This window comes from Mirounga angustirostris, unplaced genomic scaffold, assembly GCF_029215605.1.
Source record: "Mirounga angustirostris isolate CCGP_5_RB_7025 unplaced genomic scaffold, mMirAng1.0.hap1 SCAF_1, whole genome shotgun sequence".
In the NCBI taxonomy this organism is placed as follows: Eukaryota; Metazoa; Chordata; class Mammalia; order Carnivora; family Phocidae; genus Mirounga; species Mirounga angustirostris.
In genome coordinates this window covers 125,371,938-125,398,177 of record NW_026991709.1, presented here as the reverse complement: position 1 = coordinate 125,398,177, position 26,240 = coordinate 125,371,938, and the positions used below count along the sequence as shown (strand labels likewise).

The window sequence follows — 26,240 nt, the reverse complement described above, 5'->3', positions numbered from 1 at the left end:
ATGTCCAAAACACCTAGCCCACTTCCCCATCTTCTACTGTTATCAGTTCACAGTAACAGCAGTCATTAGCAGGTCCAACTGTTCCCTCTTCAAACTAGATCTGCATCCCTCCTTGAAAAGCCTGAAAGGATGTAAGTGTTTTGTCATTAGCTAGTCACATAAATGATGGCTACCTTCATTTTAAAGGACTTGAGAAAGTCTAACAGAATAGGCTAAAGAGGGGCACCTGGGTGGCTCAGTCAGGTAAGCATCTGCCTTTGGCTCAGGTCATGATCCCAGGATCCTGGGATCGAGCCCCACATCAGGCTCCCTGCTCAGTGGGGAGTCTGCTTGTCCCTCTCCTGCCACTCCCCCTGCTGTGCTCTCTCTCTCTGCCAAATAAATAAATAAAATCTTTAACAAAGAAAAAAAAAGAACAGGCTAAAGATTTAAAACATAAATCTGAAAAGACCCAGTACTGCCACAGCCCACCACCCACAGACCCTTTTACACAGACGGCAGCCCATCCCTCAGATACAGCCCTTGCATCGGCCTCTGGGCCTGAGTGGTCCTGTCTTGGCATCTCTGGTTGACCACTCTCTTACCTTGGACTTTGCATGCCAAGTGAAGTGCAGGAAATTTGTCTCACTGGGTACTAACAGGTTAAAGGATAGAGCATAGTGACTAATAAGGTCATTTCTCACATAATAAAGTTCTGCATCAAGACCTAGGGGGAAAAAAAGAGAAAAAAAGAATTAAACACCTAAAATGCACTCAAAATCATTAACCATCAGTATTTCAAATACTAATAAGAATGAAAATAATATGGATGTACAAATGTACATCATAAATGTCTCTTACATATGCTGTCTAATGAAGCAGGAAGGATACTGGGCTTCACTATCATCAATAAAGAAGAACCTGGGACTCAAAACAATTAAGTAAATATCCAACTAAACACAGGTGTGCTAGATGAGGAACTCTGGGAGCCACTGTCTTCTGAGGATGAACGTGACTTCCTTTTGGACACAGTCCTTCTCAGAGTAATGCCTACAAACGACAGTCCCTTCTCCCACCAAAACTGATGGAGATTTAGGAAGAGAGATTCAAGATAGAAGGGAGAAAGACATGTAGTTTTGTAAAAACATTAGTTTGAGCCAAGGCCTCAAGACCCCAGCTAGAGATGACCTCCCCTTCCTCATGGGCAAAGACATCCTGGCCACTTGCTCTGACAGCATTTACCATCATACACTCACACTAGTAGCCACATCAACACATGTCCTCTCCCCTACCTTAGACAAGGTGGAGAACACCAGATTTCTCCTCATATTCTCAGGACACTTCTCTGCACAAAGCAGATGCTCAGGAAACACCTGTTAAACAAGTCAGTTCTGCAGATAAAGCAGAAATAACTGAGACACCTGAGAAATGCTGGAGAAGCAACTCCCAAATTTCACTTACTCCCATACACCTTTTCCATCAGGGCCACATCCAACCTCCAACACATACCACATTCTCCAATTCTGTCATCCCCCTTCATCCTACCTGTATTTAACATTTTTCTTTAAAATCGATTAAATTTTTTAAAACAAAAATTTTTTTTAAAGATTTTATTTATTTATTTGAGAGATAGAGAATGAGAGAGAGCACATGAGAGGGGGGAGGGTCAGAGGGAGAAACAGACTCCCTGCCGAGCAGGGAGCCCGATGTGGGACTCGATCCAGGGACTCCAGGATCATGATCTGAGCCGAAGGCAGTTGCTTAACCAACTGAGGCACCCAGGCACCCTTTAAAACAAAAATTTTAAAGGTAAAATTTAATCACTCTCTTCAGTGGAAAATTAGTAATTATTGTGAAAAAATACAAGGTAGCAAAAAAAAAAAAATCACTTAAAAGGAAAGCAAAATATTACTAAATTCTAGCTGAACACTGGTGCCTAGCAAGGCAGTGAGTGAGCTTGAGTCCATCTCACTACTTACAAAAAGGGAGGGAGGGTATTAGCAAGTATTTGAAATAAGTAAAGAATCAAATAGAGGCTTTCTCAATCCAAAAGAACTGAATGACTAAAAGCAGGGTTACTTTCTCTCAATTGATTTGCTGTTATTTAAAGTTGTGTCTAGGTGTCCCTCTAGTAATGCATGACATATATATTCCACACACTGGAGGCAAAGGGTACAGGGGAGATCAACCAAAATGTAAATCTCATTACTGAATCTATACTGTGAGCCTGAAACCTCATGGTATGCAGAGGTCAAGATGGAGATCTCACAATCATAGTTGGAAACTAATATTATTTCAGAAAACAAAGGATCAAAACAGATAAAAACTTAGTGTGGATATTCTGTCACCAGCTGGACTCCAAAACCTGGTAAAAGTAAAGAGAGAAAAATCTTGACCCTTATTTTACATATCACACAAAAACTGATTTGGGATAGATTAAAAACCTAAATGTAAAAAAATAACAGTATAAAAGCTTCTAGAAGAAAATGTAGTGAGTATCTTCACAACCTAGGGTAAATAAAGATTTCTTGGACTGGTCACACAAAACATGAACCAAAAGAGAAAAAAACAGATGAACTGGTCATCATCAAAATTAAAAACTTCTGCTCCTCAAAAGACATTGTTAGGAAAATGAAGTTCAAGTCAAAAACTAGGAGAAAAGATTCACAGCACGACTTTCTTAAAAAAAGGACTTGTTTCTAAATTATATAAAGATCTCCTACAAACTAAAAAGAGATAATACAATTCAATAAATTGGGCAAAAGATGTGAACATACCTCTCATAAGAAAACATATAAAAATGGAAAATAAGCATATGAAAAGGTGCCAAACATCATTAATCATCAGAGAAATACAAGTTAAAACAACAATGAGATATCATTTCCACCTATAAGAATTACTGAAGGTTGGCAAACATGTTGGAGCAATTGTGTCTCTCACACATTCCTGGGAGTATGAAAATGTTAAATTACTTTGGAAAACTGGCAGTTTTGTATAAAGTTAACATACACATACCCTATGAACCCGTAGTTCCATTCCTAGGTCATTACCCAAAAGAAATGAAAACGTATGTCCACAAAAAAATTTATATATGAATGTTGATAACACTTTTATTCAGAAGAGCCAAAGCTGGAAATAATACAAATGTGCATCACCAGATGAATTAACAACCAATTGTGGTATATTCATATAATAGAATACTATTCAGCAATGAAAATAAACTGTTGAGACTTTGTAACAAAAGGGATGAATCTCGCAGACTTTGTGAGCAAAAGAAGCTATACATGAAAGACTACACACTATATAATTTCATTTATATAAAATTCTAAAGCAGACAGAACTAATTTATGGTGATAGAAATCAGATCAGTGTGGTTGCCTAGGAAAGGGGGTGGGAGAGAGATTGGTGAACTGATTGCAAAGGGGCACCAGGGAACTTCCGGGTAATAAAAACGTTCTTATCTAACTGGGGTAGTGTTTACATAGGTGTATGCATTTCTCAAAATCCAATCAACTGTACATTTAAAATTTGCACATTTCATTATATGTAAAGTTAACCTAAAATTTTCAAAAGAGGAAGAAAAAAGTCAACAGGTTTTACCTCTTTTTTCTAATCTCAGAAAGCTTGGATACCATACTATGTCACTAGCACTAAGATAAAAAGCTTTAGAAAAAAAATAATCTTAAGTGATCAACAACTTCCGAATTTAAACTTAAAACATCTTTCACAGGGAAATAAAGAACTTTGTTCCTAATAAATAAGTTATAATGCTATTACTGGTAGTAGTAGTAATAATAGTAATAATAATAATAATGTATAAATATTTGTTTTCCAGGCACAGTTCTAAGTATCAAAAACCTCTATGGGTTCTGTAAATTCAACTCCCTATAAAGCCAGATGAAAAAGAGCTATAAAAGCAGAAAAGAAATAAAAAACAAAAAAGCAAACACATCCTCAAGCCAAGCATGCAGTCTTTAATAATCTGTGATTTTAGTCCTACTAAAAATTCTGAGTTCTTACCTCTCATGAGACTGAGGGATATGGTTAATTCCTGTTCCAAAATCCTAGGGACATCTGTTCTCCCCAAATTGCTCAAGGTCTCTCCAGTTCTACCAATTAAAACTCTAGATAGAAACCAAGGTTCCTAACTAGAAAACATTCTCTTTGAAGACACCAGAGCAATTTCTCCACAACACTCCAACAGAAGGTTGAATAAAGATTGGAGTCTGCTAACTTTCTCAAGCTTCTAAAACCTCTTTGGACCTCAACTTATGCTGGCATGCTTATTACGCTGTTCATCCATGACCCCCTCTCTTCAATGACTCTTTTCTATACTGTCATCCCCTAAAACCACTGTGACTCACCAACTTCTTCCCCTTGAAGCACAGCTGGCCCTGTAGAGCCTTGAAGGACCCATTCTCCCACCCTCAATGGGCATTGCCCTGAATCTCTATAAGCACTTCAGATGATTACTTAAGTATACTTATCAAAAGTCCTGTTTCCTTTCAGATATATACCATCAAACTATGCCACCTTCTAGTCTTCCCAGTATTTTAGCTACCTCATTCATTGAGGACTCTGGAACCAGTTTATTTATTTTTTCTAAAGATTTTATTTGACAGAGAGACACAGTGAGAGAGGGAATACAAGCAAGGGGAGTGGGAGAGGGAGAAGCAGGCTTCCTGCTGAGCAGGGACCAGACGCAGGGCTCGATCCCAGGACCCTGGGGTCATGACCCAAGCTGAAGGCAGACACTTAACGACTGAGCCACCCAGGTGCCCCTGGAACCAGTTTATAAAATTTCTATACATACTTATTCTCTGACTTGTTATGGCAGGTTCCCAATGTCCTTGAGACCAATGCACTCTTCAACCTGTCCTTCAGCGTTCCTTTTGTTCCTCAACTCCCAACAACCTTCACCTATACCAAAGCAACCCATTTCTATGGATAGTAGCAATATGTAAATTGCTCTACCTACAAAATCATGAGCTGTAATATCTCAATAACTAGTAACTCTTCAGCTCCTTCCCTTTATTGTTACAACAGCTGTTTTCTGGGCTCATAAGCTCTCCAGTATCCAAAATCTCCTTGTTTCTCCCATTTTATTATACCAATCACTTCCTCATTTTCTTCTTACTGCCCTCAACCCCAATTACTTCAATTACTTTCTTCCTAGTACCCTCAACTTTCTCCCACCAGCCTATGTAAGACATACATACCCAACCCTAGAAAACGACCCGTCTTGAACTGACTTGACTCCCCCACCCTCTGTCTTCTCTGGTGCTATAACTGAATGCTGCATAATCCTGGATGAAGCCATTCCCATAAATGAGAGTCACTACAAAACTATGCCTTCTCCCCTCAACAAATAAATTAATATCCATAAGCTGCTATTTTGTTCTCTCATTCATCTATTCTCCCCTGGACAAAATGACAAGATGGAAAAACTCACCTCAAAAAAAAAAAGAGTAAGAGGCAGTACCGACTGGCAGGGACCTAATCAGTACAGACATTAGTAAGATGTAGGAACTAGAGTTCATATTAATGATTATAAAGATACTATCTGGGCTTGAAAAAAGCACAGAAGATACTACAGAATCCCTTTCTGGAGAAATAAAAGAACTAAAATCTAACCAAGTGGAAATCAAAAAGGCTATTAATGAGGTGCAGTCAAAAATGGAGGCTCTAACTGCTAGGATAAATGAGGCAGAAGAGAGAATTAGTGATATAGAAGACCAAATGATGGAGAATAAAGAAGCTAAGAAAAAGAGAGATAAACAACTACTGGATCACAAGGGGAGAATTCGACAGATGCGTGATACCATAAAGCGAAACAACATCAGAATTGGGATCCCAGAAGAAGAAAGAGAGGGGCAGAAGGTATATTGGAGCAAATTACAGCAAAGAACTTCCCTAATTTGGGGAAGGAAACAGGCATCAAAAGAACCCCCTCTCTGTGCCCGGAAAACACAGAGAACCCCCCTCAAGATCAATAAAAATAGGTCAATACTCTGACATCTAATAGTAAAACTCGCAAGTCTCAGAGACAAAGAGAAAATCCTGTAAGCAGCTCGGGACAAGAGGTCTGTAACCTACAATGGTAGAAACATTAGATTGACAGCAGACCTGTCCACAGAGACCTGGCAGGCCAGAAAGGACTGGCATGATATATTCAGGGTACTAAACGAGAAAAATATGCAGCCAAGAATATTATATCCAGCTAGGCTGTCACTGAAAATAGAAGGAGAGATAAAAAGCTTCCAGGACAAACAAAAACTAAAAGAATTTGCGAACATGAAACCAGCCCTACAAGAAATATTGAAAGGGGTCCTCTAAACAAAGAAAGAGCCTAAAAGTAACATAGACCAGAAAGGAACACAGACAATACACAGTAACAGTCACCTTACAGGCAATACAATGGCACTAAATTTGTATTTTTCAATAGTTACCCTGAATGTAAATGGGCTAAATGCCCCAATCAGAAGACACAGTGTATCAGATTGGATAAAAAAAAAAACAAGACCCATCGATATGCAGCAAGAGACTCATTTTAGATGCAAAGACACCTCCAGATTTAAAATGAGGGGGTGGAAAACCATTTACCATGCTAATGGACATCAACAGAAAGCTGGGGTGGCAATCTTTACATCAGACAAATTAGATTTTTTTTTTTAAGATTTTATTTTTTTGCCAGAGAGAGACACAGTGAGAGAGGGAACACAAGCAAGGGAATGGGAGAGGGAGAAGCAGGCTTCCTGCTGAGCAGGGAACCTGATGTGGGGCTCGATCCCAGGACCCTGGGATCATGACCTGAGCCGAAGGCAGACGCTTAACAACTGAGCCACCCAGGCGCCCCAAGACAAATTAGGTTTTAAACCAAAGACTATAATAAGAGATGAGGAAGGACACTACATCATACTTAAAGGGTCTATCCAACAAGAAGATCTAACAATTGTAAATATTTATGGCCCTAACATGGGAGCAGCCAATTAGATAAGCCAATTAATAACAAAATGAAAGAAACATAATACAATAATAGTAGGGGACTTTAACACCCCATTCACTGCAATGGACAGATCATCTAAGCAAAAGATCAACAAGGAAATAAAGGCTCTAAATGACACACTGGATCAGATGGACTTCACAGATATATTCAGAACATTCCATCCCAAAGCAACGGAATACACATTCTTCTCTAGTGCACATGGAATATTCTGCAGAATAGATCACATCCTGGGTCACAAATCAGGTATCAACCGGTACCAAAAGATTGGGATCATTCCCTGCATATTTTCAGACCACAATGCTTTGAAACTCGAACTCAGTCACAAGAGGAAAGTTGTCAAGAACTCAAATACATGGAGGCTAAAGAGCATCCTACTAAAGAATGAATGGGTCAACCAGGAAATTAAAGAAGAATTTAAAAAATTCATGGAAACCAATGAAAATGAAAACACAACTGTTCAAAATCTTTGGGATACAGCAAAGGCAGTCCTAAGAGGAAAGTATATAGCAATACAAGCCTTTCTCAAGAAACAAAAAAGGTCTCAAATACACAACCTAACCCTACACCTAAAGGAGCTGGAGAAAGAACAGCAAATAAAGCCTAAACCCAGCAGGAGAAGAGAAATAATAAAGATCAGAGCAGAAATCAATGAAATAGAAATCAAAAGAACAGAAGAGATCAATGAAACTAGGAGCTGGTTCTCTGAAAGAATTAATAAGATTGATAAACCCCTGGCCAGACTTATCAAAAAGAAAAGAGAACGGACCCAAATAAATAAAATCATGAACAAAAGGAGAGATCACAACCAACACCAAAGAAATACAAACAATTATAATAACATATTATGAGCAACTATATGCCAAAAAATTAGATAATCTGGAAAAAATGGATGCATTCCTAGAGATGTATCAACTACCAAAACTGAACCAGGAAAAAACAGAAAACCTGAACAGACCCATAACCACTTAGGAAATTGAAGCAGTCATCAAGATTCTCCCAACAAAGAGCCCAGGGCCAGATGGCTTCCCAGGGGAATTCTACCAAACATTTAAAGAAGAATTAATACCTATTCTTCTGAAACTGTTCCAAAAAGGAGAAATGGAAAGAAAACTTCCTAACTCGTTTTATGAGGCCACCATTACCTTGATCCCCAAACCAGACAAAGACCCCATCAAAAAGGAGAACTATAGACCAATATCCCTGATGAACATGGATGCAAAAATTCTCACCAAAATACTAGACAATAGGATTCAACAGTACATTAAAAGGATTAGTCACCACGACCAAATGGGATTTATTCCTGGGCTGCAAGGTTGGTTCAACATCCGCAAATCAATCAATGTGATACAATACATTAATAAAAGAAAGAAGAAGAACCACATGTTCCTCTCAATAGATGCAAAAAAAGCATCTGACAAAGTACAGCATCCTTCCTTGATTAAAACTCTTCACAGTGTAGGGATAGAGGGTATATACCTCAATATCATAAAAGCCATCTATGAAAAACCCACAGTGAATATCATACTCAATAGGGAAAAACTGAGAGCTTTTCCCCTAAGGTCAGGAACACAACAGGGATGTCCACTGTCACCAATGCTATTCAACATAGTACTAGAAGTCCTAGCCTTAGCAATCAGACAACAAAAAGAAATAAAAGGCATCCGAATCGGTAAAGAATTGGTAAAGTGATGAAACTCTCACTCTTTGCAGATGATATGATACCTTATGTGGAAAACCCAAAGACTCCACCCAAAACTGCTAGAACTCATACAGGAATTCAGTAAAATGGCAGGATATAAAATCAATGCACAGAAATCAGTTGCATTTCTATACACCAACAACGAGACAGAAGAAAGAGAAATTAAGGAGTCAATCCCATTTACAATTGCACCCAAAACGATAAGATACCTAGGAATAAATCTAACCGAAGAGGCAAGAATGTGTACTCAGAAAACTATAGAATACTCATGAAAGAGAGGAAGACACAAAGAAATGGAAAAACATTCCATGCTCATGGATTGGAAGAACAAATATTGTGAAAATGTCTATGCTACCTAGAGCAATCTACACATTTAATGCAATCCCTATCAAAATGCCATCAAGTTTTTTCTTTTTTTTTTTTTTAAGATTATTTATTTATTTGACAGAGAGAGAGAGAGACAGCGAGAGAGGGAACACAAGCAGGGGGAGTGGGAGAGGGAGAAGCAGACTTCCTGCAGAGCAGGGAGCCCAATGTGGGGTCCAATCCCAGGACCCTGGGATCATGACCTGAGCCTAAGGCAGATGCTTAATGACTGAGCCACCCAGGTGCCCCCCCTCAAGTTTTTTCAAAGAAATGGAACAAATAATCCTAAAATTTGTATGGAACCAGAAAAGACCCCGAATAGCCAGAGGAATGTTGAAAAAGAAAAGCAAAGCTGGCGGCATCACAATTCCAGACTTCAAGCTCTATTACAAAGCTGTCATCATCAAGACAGTATGGTACTGGCACGGAAACAGACACATAGATCAATGGAACAGAACAGAGAGCCCAGAAATGGACCCTCAACTCTATGGTCAACTAATTTTCAACAAAGCAGGAAAGAATGTCCAATGGAAAAAAGACAGTCTCTTCAACAAATGATGTTGGGAAAATTGGACAGCCACATGCAGAAGAATGAAACTGGACCATTTCCTTATACCACACACAAAAATAGACTCAAAATGGAAAAGACCTAAATGTGAGACAGGAATCCATCAAAATCCTTGAGAAGAACACATGCAACAACCTCTTCAACCTCAGCTGCAGCAACTTCTTCCTAGAAACATTGCCAAAGGCAAGGGAAGTAAGGGCAAAAATGAACTATTGGGACTTCATCAAGATAAAAAGCTTTTGCACAGCAAAGGAAACAGTCAACAGAACCAAAAGACAACCAACAGAATGGGAGAAGATATTTGCAAATGACATACCAGATAAAGGGCTAGTATCCAAAATCTATAAAGAACTTATCAAACTCAACACCCAAAGAACAAATAATTCAATCAAGAAATGGGCAGAAGACATGAGTGGACATTTTTCCAAAGAAGACATCCAAATGGCCAACAGACACATGAAAAAGTGCTCACCATCACTCCGCATCAGGGAAATCCAAATCAAAACCTCAATGAGATACCACCTCACACCAGTCAGAATGGCTAAAATTAACAAGTCAGGAAATGACAGATGTTGGTGGGGATGCGGAGAAAGGGGAACCCTCCTACACTGTTGGTGGGAATGCAAGCTGGTGCAGCCACTCTGGAAAACAGTATGGAGGTTCCTCAAAAAGTTGAAAATAGAGCTACCCTACGACCCAGCAATTGCACTACTGGGTATTTACTCCAAAGATACAAATGTAGTGATCCAAAGGGGCACGTGCACCCCAATGTTTATAGCATCAATGTCCACAATAGCCAAACCATGGAAAGAGCCTCGATGTCCATCAACAGATGAATGGATAAAGAAGATGTGATATATATACACAATGGAATATTATGCAGCTATCAAAAAAAAAATGAAATCTTGCCATTTGCAATGACATGGATGGAACTAGAAGGTATCATGCTAAGTGAAATAAGTCAATCAGAGAAAGATAAGTATCATATGATCTCACTGATATGAGGATTTTGAGAAACAAGACAGAGGATCATAGGGGAAGGGAGGGAAAAATGAAAAAAGACGAAACCAGAGAGGGAGGCAAACCATAAGAGACTCTTAATCTCAGGAAACAAACTGAGGGTTGCTGGAGTGGTGGGGGTAGGAGGGATGGGGTGGCTGGGTGATGGACATCAGGGAGGGTATATGCTATGGTGAGCGCTGTGAATTGTGTAAGACTGTTGAATCACAGACCTGTACCCCTGGAACAAATAATACATTATATGTTAATTAAAAATTTAAAAAAATACCTATAAGCTGCTGACAGTTTGGAGTCCTGTGATCTGTATTTATAAACAATGGCCACCAAAATAAATTGGAAATTTGAAATTTACTACTCTAGATTAAGGTATTTAAATTCTAATGTGATCGTTAAACAGTTGGTGTTTTCCGACTACCGATTTTGAAAACATTTGTTTTGAAATAGACATTCTTTATTAACCAAGATTAATAGTTAACAGTTTTCCTAGTTTGAAAGGCTTTTAACTTTTTTGAAGAAACCATTAAAATGAGATTTAAATTTTTGCCCAACGAATTAGCAAAACACTCTGTTTTGTCATAAGACAGGTTCCTATAACACCAATTAGCTTATAAGTGGTTAGTAAATAAAATAACAGTGCCAGTATAACACAAAAATTACAATGGTTCACATTTGAATTTTCCCAGGCAAGGAGAACTGGGTCAGAAGGTAAAAATTATGCCTTTCTGTGGAAAAGAAAAAGACCCTCACTAAGGCTCAGCTACTGCCAGGCAGGAGCCCTCTCTGCCCTATTTTAACTAAAAATGAGCACCTGCACCCAGGGCTTCCTGCTCAGAGGGGCACAGCCAGCCTACACAGTTCCTGGAACACAGCAAGCTGTACTTCCTCTGGTGCCCACCTCTATGGCAGCTCCACTGGCCTACAAATCTACTTAACATCTGCACTTCTCAAGACCATGCAGGCCAGCAATTTCCATCCTATTACATTTTAATATCCTTTAACTCTCCTCTGAGGCAGCCTCAGCTGTGCTAAGTGGTTTGACTGGGCTGTCCAAGTTATCTCATAAGGTACCAATTATGCTTTTGTTAGTACTTGGTTTGAAAACTGCAGAGGTCTTGAGTGGTCCGCCTTTAACCTTATTTTCCCCATAAGTCCTATTATTTTTAGTGAACAGGCAATCCTGAAGGGTTTTTTTTAGGAATGCATTTGATGTTGTAACAGAAATGTTTATAGTCTTTAACTATAATACTAAATGTTAGGGTATAGCAAGCAAACAATTTGTGAATATATATCAAAGTTTTATAAATATTTATACTCTTTGACCCAGTCATTCCACTTCTAAGAATCTACCCTAAGGAAACCAAATACAGATTCAAATTTTTATATATAAAGATATTAATCAAAATAATATTTAAAATTGAAGAAAACAAAATAAATGACCAACAACAGAGCAGCAATCAATAAACTATAATACTGTACATCCATAACAGAAAACAGTTTTCAAGAGTTTCTCTTTCTTTGGAGAAGGAAAGTGGTGGTACCCCAAGAAATTACACCCCTTCAATCAAATCTCCCTGTTCATCTATATGATATATTGAGCTTCCCCTTTGAGGACATGTTTTAGTGTGAAGTCATGAACAGGACTGTTACAAATACTTTTTAATAAATTGGGTTTTGCTTAGACTGCAACATAAAATAAAAACAGGAAAGATACAAACCATATACAGCACATTTTTAACAATGTCTGGCACCTAGAATACACTGTGCATGTAATAAGTGTTCATAAATGTTCAGTGAACTGAAGTTAAATGTATATGTATATGCATGATGTGCATGCTCCACTTCTCAGAAAAGAAGGGAAATATCAATAAATATTAATAGTGGTTGATTATAAATGGTGGATTATGGATTTTTTTATTGTATGCTTTCATTCTTTTTCTTTTCTTAAATTTCCTATGAAAGTTAAAACTGGAAAAAACATGGTTTTCAAAAACATGTTTAAAGAAATACACACATATCTGCAGCAATTCACTGAACAAAAATCCAGTTACTGCCTAAAGTAATCCACGAAGGCCAGTAAGAGCTAGAGAGAAAGCCCCCAAGCAATGAAATTCAACAAAAACCACACTGGCAAAGATAATATCTTTGATATTAACACTAGCAATGATAAATTATTAGTGACTAATACACCTTCCTCTAACTTTCCCTTAAAATACCCAGGTATACCAAAAGGTAAAATCTGGCAAAGCACTAAGAACTGGAAAGAGAAGATCAAAGAATTTTCACACGCAACACTAACAATGGGGCTGAAATGAGAAGAAAATTCTTAGAATACCCATGCTCACTATCTGAATGACAGTAATACGAGAAACTGAACATGACAGGGAAGGCAATAAAGCAGTATTTTTCAGGGGCATAGCAAGCAGGCCAGGAATTCTATTCCTAGACAAATTTTCATCATATGTAAAGACAACAGATTCTGAGAAGGCATCAGAGAATAGACCAATTATATATTCTTCCCCCCAAAAGTTAATCTAAAACATTTTGAGACATTAGTAACAGTTTTATTTTTAACAGGAGATAAAGAAGCACTGTATACTGAGAAAAGGTATAACTCATAATGAAAGTATTATAATCCTGAATCTTTACAGCTCTAAATCAAAATGCCAAGAGTCCAAAAATCCCCAAATATGAGAAATACAAAGAGATCCCAATGGAAGTACAACCTTCCCCAAATACTGGAAATACGGAGAGAACCCAATGTAAGTATAATCATGGTACAAAACTATTAGTCTATGACTGATACTAGCATGTAGAGCATATAATTTATATATCTATCTATAATTAATGATAGATATATAGACACATTAAGATAGCACTTTATAGGAAATTCAATTCTTTCAAAGCATCTGTAAGAGATTTACAAAAAGTGATCAGCCATAAGGAAAGCACAATTAGTTTCTTAAAGTAGAAAATGTATATGCCACAATCTGACCACAGGGCAATGAGGAGGAGGCAGGGAGGAATGGAAAACTTAACACTACAAATTTTGAAGTATTCTCTACCTCAAAAAGTCACCTATATTCTTAACCATTACATAAGAGTTCAACTACATTTAAAAAAAAAATGAGAATACGGGTGCCTAGGTGGCTCAGTCGTTAAGTGTCTGCCTTCGGCTCAGGTCATGATCTCTGGGTCCTGGGATCAAGTCCCACATCGGGCTCCCTGCTCAGCAGGAAACCTGCTTCTCCCTCTCCCATTCCACCTGCTTGTGTTCCTGCTCTCGCTATCTCTGTCTCTGCCAAATAAACAAATAAAATCTTTTAAAAAAATGAGAACATGGAAAAAATATTGGAAAGATATTTACCAAAGATTACCAAGCCATGGTTAAATAATGTATATTTTTCTTCTTTATGGTCTTATACACTTTCCAAACAAGCTAAATAAGTATGTTTTTACCTTGATAATCAGAAAATATAATTAATAAAATAAAAAGAATTTTCAACAAGCTGATTTTTTGGAAAAGATAAAATCTGTGGAGAACATCATGCTTTATTTTTGAATATACTCTTTCTCTTTCCTTCTCCATCATATGCTCACAAAATTTTTTAAATATTTTATTTATTTATTTGAGAGAGAGCAAGAGCAAGAATAGAGGGAGAGGAAGAAGCAGACTCCCCACAGAGCATAGAGCCTGACACGGGGCTCCATCCCAGGACCCCGAGATCACGACCTGAGCCGAAGGCAGACGCTTAACTGACTGAGCCATCCAGGCGCCCCTCACAAAAAAATTTTTTTAAAGTAAAAGACAGGGGCACCTGGGTGGCTCAGTCAGTTAAGCATCTGCCTTTGGCTCAGGTCATGATCCCGGGGTCCTGGGATCGAGCCCCACGTCAGGCTCCTTGCTCAGTGGGGAGCCTGCTTCTCCCTCTCCCGCTTGTGCTCTCTAATAAATAAATAAAATCTTGAAAAAAGAAAAGAAAAAATAAAAGACAAACGAAGATGGGATCTAGATAATTCACTCTTTTCTAATTGCTATCAATTATTAGTTTGTCAAAGATGACAACAGTAATTAAATGCAGTCTCAAAGCAGGAGTAGCAGATGACAGGAGTTATCACTGTCTGCAAGTGATGTGGTAGGCTCCACAGAGGTGAAGTGGGCAATGGGGAATGGTTAGATAGGCAACGAGGGAAACAATCTTATTCAGGTATGCTTTATTGAGCCAGTCTGTAGCAAGCCAGGAAATATGTAACTCTTTAGGCCACTAGGACACAGAGCCTGGTTTCAGTAGAAAGGAATGATTGAGAAAGAAGGTTGGTGTGTCCTGGTGAGAAAAAGGAAGTTCCAAGGGCTAAGAAATGGACCAAGTCTAAAGTGGCCATTTCAGTAAATGTCTTCTTTGGAAAAGAGACCTGGGAACTAGAACACCCATGGTCAAAGGAGTAATAGCTGAGAAAACAATCAGGGCAGGTTTTAATACCCTTTGGGATAAAGGGAGGGAAATAAAAACAAGTCAGGGTATGAAGTTATGAAGAGCATCTTACAGAAGTCAGGTGATTCCAAGAACCCTAATGGGTCAAAGGTCATATAAGTAAATATCACTGACATCAAAAAGGAAGAGGATGCGGAATCACTCTCTTGGGGCAAAACAATCAAAATAGGAAAGGAAGGATGTAACGCATGATAAAAACTGATCCCTTAATAACAATCCAAAAAGGAAATTAAGAAAACAATTCCATTTACAACAACATCCAAAACAATGAACTACCTTACAATAAATATGAACAAAGGCTTAACAATGCAAACTATAAAACACTGCTGAAAGAAATTAAATTAGACCTAAATAAATGGAAAGTCATCCCATCTTCATGGATTGGAAGGCTCACTATTGTTAAGGTGGTAATACTACCCGAAGGGATCTACCAGTACAAACTCTATCAAAATTCTACCTACCTTTTTTTTTTTCAGAAATGGAAAAGCAGATTCTCAAATTAATACGGAATTGCACATAGCTCCCAAAAGAAAACAATCTTGAAAAAGAACATAGTTGAAGAATTCACAATTCCTGATTTCAAAATTCACCACAAAGCCACAGAAACCAAAACAGTATGGTTCCAACATAACAACAGATATGTAGACCCATGGAATAGAACTGAGAATCCAGAAATAAACCTATATATTTCTAGCCAACTGATTTTTGACAAGGATGCCAAGACCATTTAATGAGGAAAGAACAGCCTCTTCAATAAATTATGCTGGATCAACTAGATAACCACACAAAACAGAATGAAATTAGACCCCTACCTCATACCATATATAAAAAACAATTCAAAATAGATCAGCAACCTAAATATAAGACCTAAAACTATAAAACTCTTAGAAGAAAACATAAGGGTAAGTCATTATGATCTTGAATTTGCCAATGGATTCTTTGATACGTCACTAAAAGCATGAGCAACAGAAGTAGATAAACTAGACTTCATAAAATTTAGAACTTCTGTGCATCAAAACATTATCAAGAAGGTGAAGATAACCTACAGAATGGAGGAGATATTGCAAATTATGTGTCTAGTAAAGGTCTCGTATCCATAATATATAAAGGACTTAACAACTCAGCAAACAAACAAAGACAGCTCAAAAAATAGGCAAGGGACCTGAGTAGACATTTCTTCAAAGAAGATACACAAATGGCCAACAAACATAAAAAGATGCTCAACAATCATTAGTCATTAGGGAAATGTAAATTGAAACCACAATGAGGTATCATTTCACACCCACTAGGACATTTCACACAACTAGGACAGCTTTAATTAAAAAAACAAACAAACAAAAAAACAGAATAGTAAGTGTTAGCAAAGATGTGGAGAACTGGAATTTTTATACATTGCTGGTGGAAATGCAAAATGGTTCGGCCACTGTGTAAAACAGTTTGGTGGTTCCTCAAAAAGTTAAACATAGGGGCACCTGGCTGGCTCAGTAAGCAGAGCATGAAACTCTTGATCTCAGGGTTGTGAGTTCAAGACCCATGTTGGGCGTAGAGCTTACTTTAAAAAAAAAAAAAAGGTTAATCATAGAACTACCATAGCCCACAATACCACTTCTAAGTATATATCCAAAATTGAAGACACTCAGTCAAGTACATTTATACACGTTCATAGCAGCATTATTCATAACAGTAAAAATGTGAAAACAGCCCAGATGTCCATCAACATACAAATGGGTAAATGAATTTTGATATATATATAGAATGGAATATTATTCAGCCACAGAAAGGAATGAAGTACTGATATACATGCTATAATGTGGATGAACCTCCAAAATATTATGCTAAATAAAAGAAGCCAGACACAAAGTCTCACATTTTATCATTCCATTTATACAAAACATCCAGAATAAACAAATCCATAGAGATAGAATGCAAATTGATGTTTGCCAGGGGCTTGGGGGAGGGGGAGGAGTTAATGGGTAAGGAGTTTTTACTTTGGAGTAATGGAAATGTTTTGGAGTAAGAAGTGGTGGTTGCACATCGTACATGTACTAAATGGCACTGAACTGTTCACTTTAAAATGGTTAGTTTTATGTTATATGAATTTCACCTCAACAAATTATTATTTTTAAAAAAGAAAAAGAGCTGGCCTCTGGCCCCATAAATGGGGAGGGAGTATAATAAAATTGCTTTCAGTGACTGGAAAGAATTATGAGGAAACTATCACTTACAAGAGAAAATCAGGTCTCAGTTAAGCTGAAGAGATAAAGAGATTATGAAAAGAGTCAGAGAGGACCTCAAAACTGAACTGGAGCTCTGCAAGATAAAGTGAAAGGGCCAGCAGAAAAGAGAACAGAGCAGGCAAAGTAGAGTGGGTGGAAGGATATAGGGGCTCTGCTGGAAGGTGGAGAGAAGCAAGAGTGGACAGCCACAGACTGAAGAGGCAGCATTTTGTTATTCAAGTAAGTATAATTTTTCTGTTCTAAAAAAGAACAAAAAACATTTCAGTTGTTCAGTTACAATAACCAGACTTAAATTTTTCACTGCCAATTCCAGCAAAGTAGGAATGTTGCTCTTACTAGAAATTATGGCATTTGTTCATAATTTTATTTTTAAACAACCCAAATTCGAAGCCAAGAAACCAAAGTTGTTCCCCAAAACTTTCAATTTTCATTAAGGAAATTTCATTTTTTCCTATACAATCTTAGTCCAAACTTTATTTTTTTTTTTTTTTAAGATTTTATTCATTTGTCAGAGAGAGACAGAGCACAAGCAGGGGGAGTGGCAGAGTGAGAAGGAAGAAGCAGGCTCCCGCTGAACAAGGAGCCCGACGCGGGACTCGATCCCAGGACCCTGGAATCAGAACCTGAGCCAAAGGCAAGCACTTAACCGACTGAGACACCCAGGCGTCCCTTAAGTCCAAACTTTAATTCAAGGCCTGTGTCCTACATGATCTGGCCTGCCTAGCTCAAGTTCAAATAATTCAATAGTTCAAAAAATTTTCCAAATGATTTTAAAAGTTAACTATTGGTTTCTCAAGGCCACAACGATAGCTGAATAGTACCAAGGAGGAAACCGTCTCCCTTTATAAAATGAGCTACCTTTAATAGCACTTAACAAAATACATTCCAGGGAGCTGTTCACGCATCTGTCTTCCCTATTACCCCGTACACCTCACGAGCAGGGCTGGGGTCTTAGAATATTTGTAGCTACTCAAATGTTAGATGCATGAATGGCAGCCTGTTGATAAAAATCAACTACATCAAAGATGAATTTTAAGGGAAATCATATTTTAAAGAAAACATCAGAAATCAGTTAAGACAGGAAAACAAAAATGATGTCGTGGAAACAGAACTAAAGCAGATTTTTTACAAGTAAGTAACTGAGTGAACTCTGGCAATCAATTACTTAACCACTTTCTCTAGGCATCAATTTTCTCAACTATAAAACAAGAGAGTTAAACCAGATGATGTTAATGTCCCTCCCAGCCACAAAATTCTATTATTCTATGATATCATCTATGATTTCCAAATGTCAGCCAAACCTCTCTTATACTCTATGATATCATCCAGTTTCTAAATGCTAGTCAAAACTTAAGTAAAAAATTTATTTAGCCAAGATAATCTAAGTTCTGAGTATAGTGTAATACATGAGCCAGAGGAAAAAAAAGCCAACATCGCTTTCTATGCATAAAACCACTAAATACTCTATATTTTAATCAATGCTAAAAGAAAATAAATAAGGTGATCAATCTTATTTCAAATATTCCTGGTTTATGGAAACTAATAAGCTGAAATAGGTACAATAAAATAATTTGTCCTTCAGAATCTAATAAATCTAGCTATGGTCAAATTATAACTAGAAAATTAGCTGAGACCTAATATTTAACTACATCATAAGACAAGGAATTTACAAATTAAATTAGACTATAGGAAAGGGGCATCTTTCCTTATAATTAAAAAAGAAAAAGCAAGGGTGCCTGGGTGGCTCAGTCAGTTAAGCATCTGCCTCCGGCTCAGGTCGTGATCCCAAGGTCCTGGGATCAAGCCCCACATCAGACTCCCTGCTCAGTGGGGAGCCTGTTTCTCCCTCTCCCGCTCCCCCTGCTTGTGCTCTCTCACTCTCTCTCTCTCCCTCTGTCTCTCTCTGACAAAATAAAATCTTCAAAAGAAAAAGCACATAAATCTTCCATCTCTGTAACTGTTTAAACCATAATCTTATAGAATAAGATTTTTCATGTAATCCTCTACCAATTCATCACTTTCCTCCAATCTTTCTCCTACAACTTTAAGCATCTCCAAAGAACTCAAATGAGAGCATATACATGTACACACAGAGAGTATAAAAAGAATAAAAGTGAGCTTTGAAGAGAAAAACAGTATGCCTGATTGACAATAGAAGACAACAGGAAACATGCCCCCTCCCTCCACTCCCTTCCTCCAGGTTGCCTCCTCATCTCCTGCCTAAAACTGGCCTCCTTGAAGGAAAGGCAAGCAGGCCCACCCTCTTGGTCCCTGAGAGGTATAGCTAAGGAGTTAACTTGAAGGAAGGGAATCTCCTGGTCCTCCCAAGGTACAATTCTCATCAAGGCATCTGCAATCACAGAGCACCTTTCCTTACTTTGCCCCTTCAGGAAGAAAACACGATAATGTGGTCAAAATCAACAGTTTACTTAAAAAACCAATCCACTGAAGTAGCTATTTGTTACCACTGATTTAACAGATCAGAGGCTACATGGTGCAAAGATCCATTTACTAAGCATCTCTCCTCCCCATCTTCCAGAGATTACATTTCAGAAAGTAGATTTCAATGTAATTCCATGATCCCTGAAAATGGAAGCCCAAAGCTATCCATCATAAATACTGTGCTCAGGTTTCTCTCTCTAGTACCTGTGATGATATCACCTATGTGGAATCAAAAGTAGAGTAAGGTCACTTTTGATTTCAAATGGATGACTCAAATCATGACTGTCACCTTCCCCATCTGAAAATACTATAGTAGATGGATAAGAAATTATAAAGAGGGCTAGACACTAAAATAGAAGATAAAGAACAAGATTTTGGGTCTAATCAACATATTTGTCATCTAAAAAAAAAAAAAATCCATAAAAGAATGCCCCCAAAGATGTGATCTGTGCCACAACTGCAGAGATGATAAAAGTGCTTCCCAAATCCTATCCAAGTAAAACAAGTGACAAAAACAACCCATAATCTCCAACACTACAGCATAACATATGAAGCATGCCCTGCCACAGTGCTACAATGTTCCAGTATCTGGTCAAAAGATACTCTGGAAAATAATTTGTCATTGGTTCCTATCCTATCTGAAAATGAAAATAATCTGACCACCAGCTCAAACATGCATTGCAGGTACAGCTCTGTAATAGAGATGGAATAAGTTACCATTTTATGTGATCATCATTCAACTTACTTCATAGCCAACTCCTAATAGGAGCATGATCTCTGAACTCAGTCAGCCATGGAGGCCATTAGTAACTTAGAGTTGACTGTTATGTCCAGGGGCTCAAAGCACAATGGAGAACTCACAAACATCACTTCTCTCTGCCAGCAAGTTGCATTGCAAAGTGCTAACCTGAAGTCCAGTTCCAAAGCTATATTCTCTTCTCAGGCAAGTCACTTAGCCCTCTGCTAGAAGTGAGTTCCATGAGGGCAGGGATATTTATTTGCTTTATTAAAATATTATCTATTTATTAAAATACATTAAGCCCCTAAAATAAGGCCTAGTAAACATTCAGTAAATAATTGTTTGGAGCATGAGTTTTAAGTGTTGCTAATAAAGACAATCAATCAACCAGGTTAATATCTAAGTGACCTCTCTTTCAAACATTCTATAATTTTAGTTTTCATCCAAAACCATGCAAATCTCCCACGAATAACTAAAATAAATTGTTCTGAGGATTATGTAGGACTTTCACATACATTATACCAACTGTGGTAACAGACATCCTGTTGTAATTGAAAAGCATCTCGTCTTACATATGAAGAAACCAACACTTACACTGATTAAACACATATGCCATAAGATGAAATTAAAACTAAAAAATGCAGAATTCAGTACTGTCCCACACCACGTTATCTATATTCCCACATTTGTGTACATGTGCATGCACACATATACAAAACCATAAAACTTTTTTCTTTAAATTGGACTAAATTCTCTTTGACAAATAATTTAAGTTAGAAAAGATGCAAGCAATCATAAAGATAATCCTTGACTATTTCCACTTCTAGATAAGATAAAATAATAGGACCAGACTAACTCTCTTGTCTGAGATAGCCAAGACCCATACAAAATATGAGAGTTCAGAAAGACAAAGACAGCTAGCGTATGCAGGATGAAGTACCACAGAGGAGAAAGCAGCACAGAAAACCTTCAAGATCTGCAGATGGTTGCCCTCCAGTCTTCAGCTAAGTACTGACCAGAGGATGGACAAGGAAGCTGCACAAGGACAGAGAGGGGATAAAATGTTACAATCCTACTTACATAGGATCTAGAATATCACCTATTTCCACCAGCGAGACTGGAAAATCTCACGCTTCACACAGGTCACCAGAGAAAGTACAAAAAGGGGTCTTAACTCAGTAGTGGGGAATAATTAGCCCTACACTGAGCATTGCTCCTGTCCTATCTAACAAGTCCGAAAAGCAAGATCAGAAGGATCAAACTGCTGCCAAGTAACTTAACTGAGTCCCAGAACAAAACCCAAGACTATTTATAGGAATACAAAAATATTCAGCACTTAACAGAGTAAAATTCATAATGCCTGTCATTCGCTCAAAAACCACCAGGCATGCCCTGCCCTCCCACCAAAAGGAAAATAAATAAATAAATAGATAGATAGATAGGTGATAAATTGAAACCAATCCAGAACTGGCACAGATGTCAGAATTAGTAGACAAGAACATTTAAACAACTATTATAACTGTACTTCACATGGTCAAAAGTTAAGCAGAGACATGGAAGATATAAAAAGACACAAATCAGTTTTCTAGAGGTGTAAACTACAATGTGTATGATGAAAAAATGCACTGGACAGAATTAACAGTAGCTTAAACATTTCAGAAGAAAAGATGAGAAATTGCACTTCCCAGCTTTTAATAATTGGAAAGGCTTTTGCCAGAATCTCTTTTGAATACTTTCCATCCTTCAACTGTCCTGCAGACCAACAGTCTGCTGGGAGCTGCTAGTCAAGCCTTGGGGTGGCCTTAGTGCAGTATATGGAAAAGACAGAATGTGATGGGTATAGTGATACTGATTTGTTTGTACAGAGTGTAGAGCTATGGAAGCCAAGATGGGGGACACCTTACCCAGAGAGAGGGGTACAAGGAACAGAGATGGGAAAATCAGGCAACCTCAAAGAAAATAAGGTATTAAAAACTAATTTTTTTAAACTCCCATTCATAAATATAAGTAAGTCCAGCCCAACTCCCTTCTTGGGTAATAACTCAGCAGGCAATGGGAAATGATAAAGAGAATGATGACCCCGGGTGCCTGGGTGGCTCAGTAGTTAAGCGTCTGCCTTCGGCTCAGGTCATGATCCCAGGGTCCTGGGATCGAGTCCCACATCCGGCTCCCTGCTCTGCGGGAAGCCTGCTTCTCCCTCTCCCACTCCCCCTGCTTGTGTTCCTGCTCTCGCTATGTCTCTCTCTGTCAAATAAATAAATAAAATCTTTAAGAAAAAAAAAAAGAGAATGATGACCCCCATAAGGCATAAGATAGTGAATCTTCCCTAAAAGAAGTATGATTTATTCATTCATTGAACTTTTACTGAATGTCTACTACATGCCAGATATTGTTTTAAGTGCTGGGGATATAGAGTGGAACAATATAAAAGGTCTTTACTCAACTAGAACTAACTTTCATATAGGGGGAGACAGAAACAACAAAAGTATAACATGCTTAAAATAAAACAGGGTGATAAGAACAGAGCGGCACTGGGGGTCAACCCTAGGAAGGCAAGGCTCTCTGAGGCAGTGACGTTGTAAGCTGGATCTGTAAGGCTCCAGTCCTGTAAGGACCTGGGGAAAGTATGTGAGGCAAAGCAACCATCAAATGCAGACCCTAGGGTGAGAAAGAGCTTGGCACCAGAGAACTAAACACATGGGAAGTGAAGGGGGATAAAAGAGGAAAGAGGTGGCAGGCAAGAGTCTCCATATAAACATTTTTCTATAAATCAGAAAGATCTGAACAGCATAGATACTTGATATTTATGAACTGTTAATTTCTTAGGCGTGGTAATGGTTATTATAAATTTTTAAGTCCCTATCTTTTAGAGGTACATACTAAAAAGTTTTTGCAAAATTATGTGTCTGAGTTTGCTTCAAATAATCCAAGTGGGGAATCAGGGCAGTGAGAGCAAAGGAGTAGACTGGGGAGTGGAGAGATACAGACCAAAAAAAAAAAAAAGGCCATTAGTTGATAGTTGTTGAAGCTGGATGATGGGTACCATAGGTTCATTATATTATTCTATTTTTGAATCTGTGAGCTTTTTCAAAATAAATACATTTTTTTTAAAAGATTTTATTTATTTATTTGACAGAAAGAGACACAGCAAGAGAGGGAACACAAGCAGGGTGAGTGGGAGAGGGAGAAGCAGGCTCTCTGCTGAGCAGAGAGCCCGATGCGGAGCTCGATCCCAGGACCCTGGGATCATGACCTGGGCCGAAGGCAGATGCTTAATGACTGAGCCACCCAGGCGTCCCCAAAATAAATACATTTTTTTTAAAAGATTTTATTTATTTATTTGAGAGAGAGACTGAGAGAGAGAGAGAGAGCATGAGAGGGGGGAGGGTCGGGAGGGTCAGAGGGAGAAGCAGACTCCCTGCAGAGCAGGGAGCCCGATGCGGGACTCGATCCAGGGACTCCAGGATCATGACCTGAGCCGAAGGCAGTCGCTTAACCGACTGAGCCACCCAGGCGCCCAAAATAAATACATTTTTAAAGGCAAATTCATTTAAAATAAATCAGGGGATCTTTGGGGGGTGGTAAATTTATCCTATATGATACGATGGTGGATACATGACACTATACATCTGTCAAAAGTCATATAACACAATTAAGTGAACCTTGATGTATGCAAATCTTTAAAAATTCATGTAGGAGGTCAGGGAATACCAGGATGAAATACAGAATGTAATATGCCCCCTTCCAGAACCAGCTTTTGTGGGACACAAGATGCATCCATAAGCTTTCATCAGAGGTCCCTACAAAGCTCCCAAAGTCTAAGTCAGCACAGTACACAAAACATAATATGGTTGGGTAGCCATGCCTTTGTCTAGGGAAAGGCCAGAAAACTTCCACAAAATAAGGTTGAGAATCACTGATATTTCTTTTGGCAGCACTTCCTAGCTAATAACTGATTACTATTGCTTGTAAACCTAATGGGAATATCTCACTGCCATCATTTGCTTTCCTTGCAAGGATATTACTACACAGCCATTACCACAAGCAAATAATAAATACCACCAGTGAATTTTACAACGCTGAAAGAGAGTTGTGAGAGATATCTCCCCCACCCCCCCAAAAAAGGCAAGGTGGTAATCCTTTTACAATACCATATTTCATTTAATCTAGACTGCACCATTATTTTTTGTGCCACTAAGAAAGATAAAAAAGAACTGTCAGTTAACTGATGACTCACCTCTGATTGTAAAATGGTTCCAATTTCAGAGATGTTCAAACGTGAGAAAACTTATAATCAATGAAACATGGCATTCAAAAAGCTCATGAGTTGGGCCCGATCTCTGATCTCCTAAATAAATTGCTCAGGATAGGTCTAGGAATCCCTATTTTGTTTAAGCCCCTCAGATGATTCTAGTTATATAGACTAAGTAAACTGCTAACCTTCAGAGGCAAAACAGAGAGAAAGTATGCACTTTGGAGTCACAAAGCCCCAGACACCTCTGTGACCTCCCGTGAATTCCGTAATTTCCCAGACCCTCAGCTTTATCTATTAAAAAAAAATGTCAATGCCACCTACTTTGTATGATTGATAAACAAAAAGAGAACACATGTGAAGTACTTGGCATATAGCAAGAGGTATACTAAAACACACATATTTATATAAGAACATATTTATTTATAAACAAGACATAACATATTTATCTCATGAACAAGCATGAGGCCTATGAAATTACTTTTCAGAAATATTCTACTGCTTAGTAATAACACTTGCTGGGCACAGTAAAAAGAATCACTCACTAAGTATTTATTACGTAACTCAGCAATATACACACATTTGTTTTGGCACATCACATCTTAAGAGGTCCCACATAAATGAAAGTTGTTTAATAACATTTTGATCAGAAAATATTGTACTTGATTTGCATCAACAAGGATAACACAAAAAAGCACTTTTAAGTGTAATATAACTTCAGAGTAGCTAAAGCTATACATCTATAGCTTCTTCATGCTGTTTCATGTCCAAGTTTTGTTTTGTTTTGTTTTAGTATGTATAGCTGGCAAGTTTTTTCACCACACTGGCATAACTGCATTAAAACCACAAAAGTAATGCTATGAAACTTCTCAATTCAGGATGCTCAAAAAAATACCCTCAGATTTCATTTGTTTCTAAAGTGACCCTTAAAATCCAAACAGTATTTTAGGCAGCACCTTCAGAACTGACTAGTCAACTCAGGATGTGACTCATAGGGGACAGGTTTAGCCATAATTGGGTAGAGTTCTCCCACATGTGTAGCATGAAGAAGGGGGAAAAAAAACTCAAAACCCACAATTGCACAATGTCTCAGCCTTGCTCTCCCAATGAAGAACACATGGACTCAAATTAATGCTGCATCAATGCCACCAACCCCACCCAAAATGCCCAGGGTTAAGAGTTTGCTGCAGGGTGCTAACCAACTCCACCAGCAAGCACCCCACACCTCTCAGGGTATGCCAGACACATCAGTAGGGAGGACACTCTCACTGCCCTCCCCCACCAAGCACTTGGCCTGAGGTTTAAGAGGAAAGAGAGGTGCTGGGAGGAGAGGAACACATGGCTCATCTTATTTTTCTTTCCCTCAACTACCTCCCAAATGGAAAGAGTTCCTCAGTTCAACAGCCCAAATCTGAAACCCTGGAGTCCTCTCTGACTCCTCT

At 38.2% G+C, this 26,240-nt stretch overlaps 1 protein-coding gene across 5 annotated transcripts in view; it reads right to left on the bottom strand.

The window, feature by feature from the left end:
* Nucleotides 1–26,240, bottom strand: part of RYK (receptor like tyrosine kinase) — a 98,497-nt gene that overhangs the window by 65,228 nt on the left and 7,029 nt on the right. For all 5 annotated transcript variants that reach the window (XR_008505061.2, XM_054504412.2, XM_064587493.1 and 2 more), the window contains exon 2: nucleotides 585–706. Coding sequence is in view for 4 of the 5 variants with exons in the window: in XM_054504412.2 (XP_054360387.1) it covers nucleotides 585–706 (122 nt within the window). In the remaining variant the exon portion in view is untranslated. The remainder of the gene's footprint in view (nucleotides 1–584; nucleotides 707–26,240) is intronic.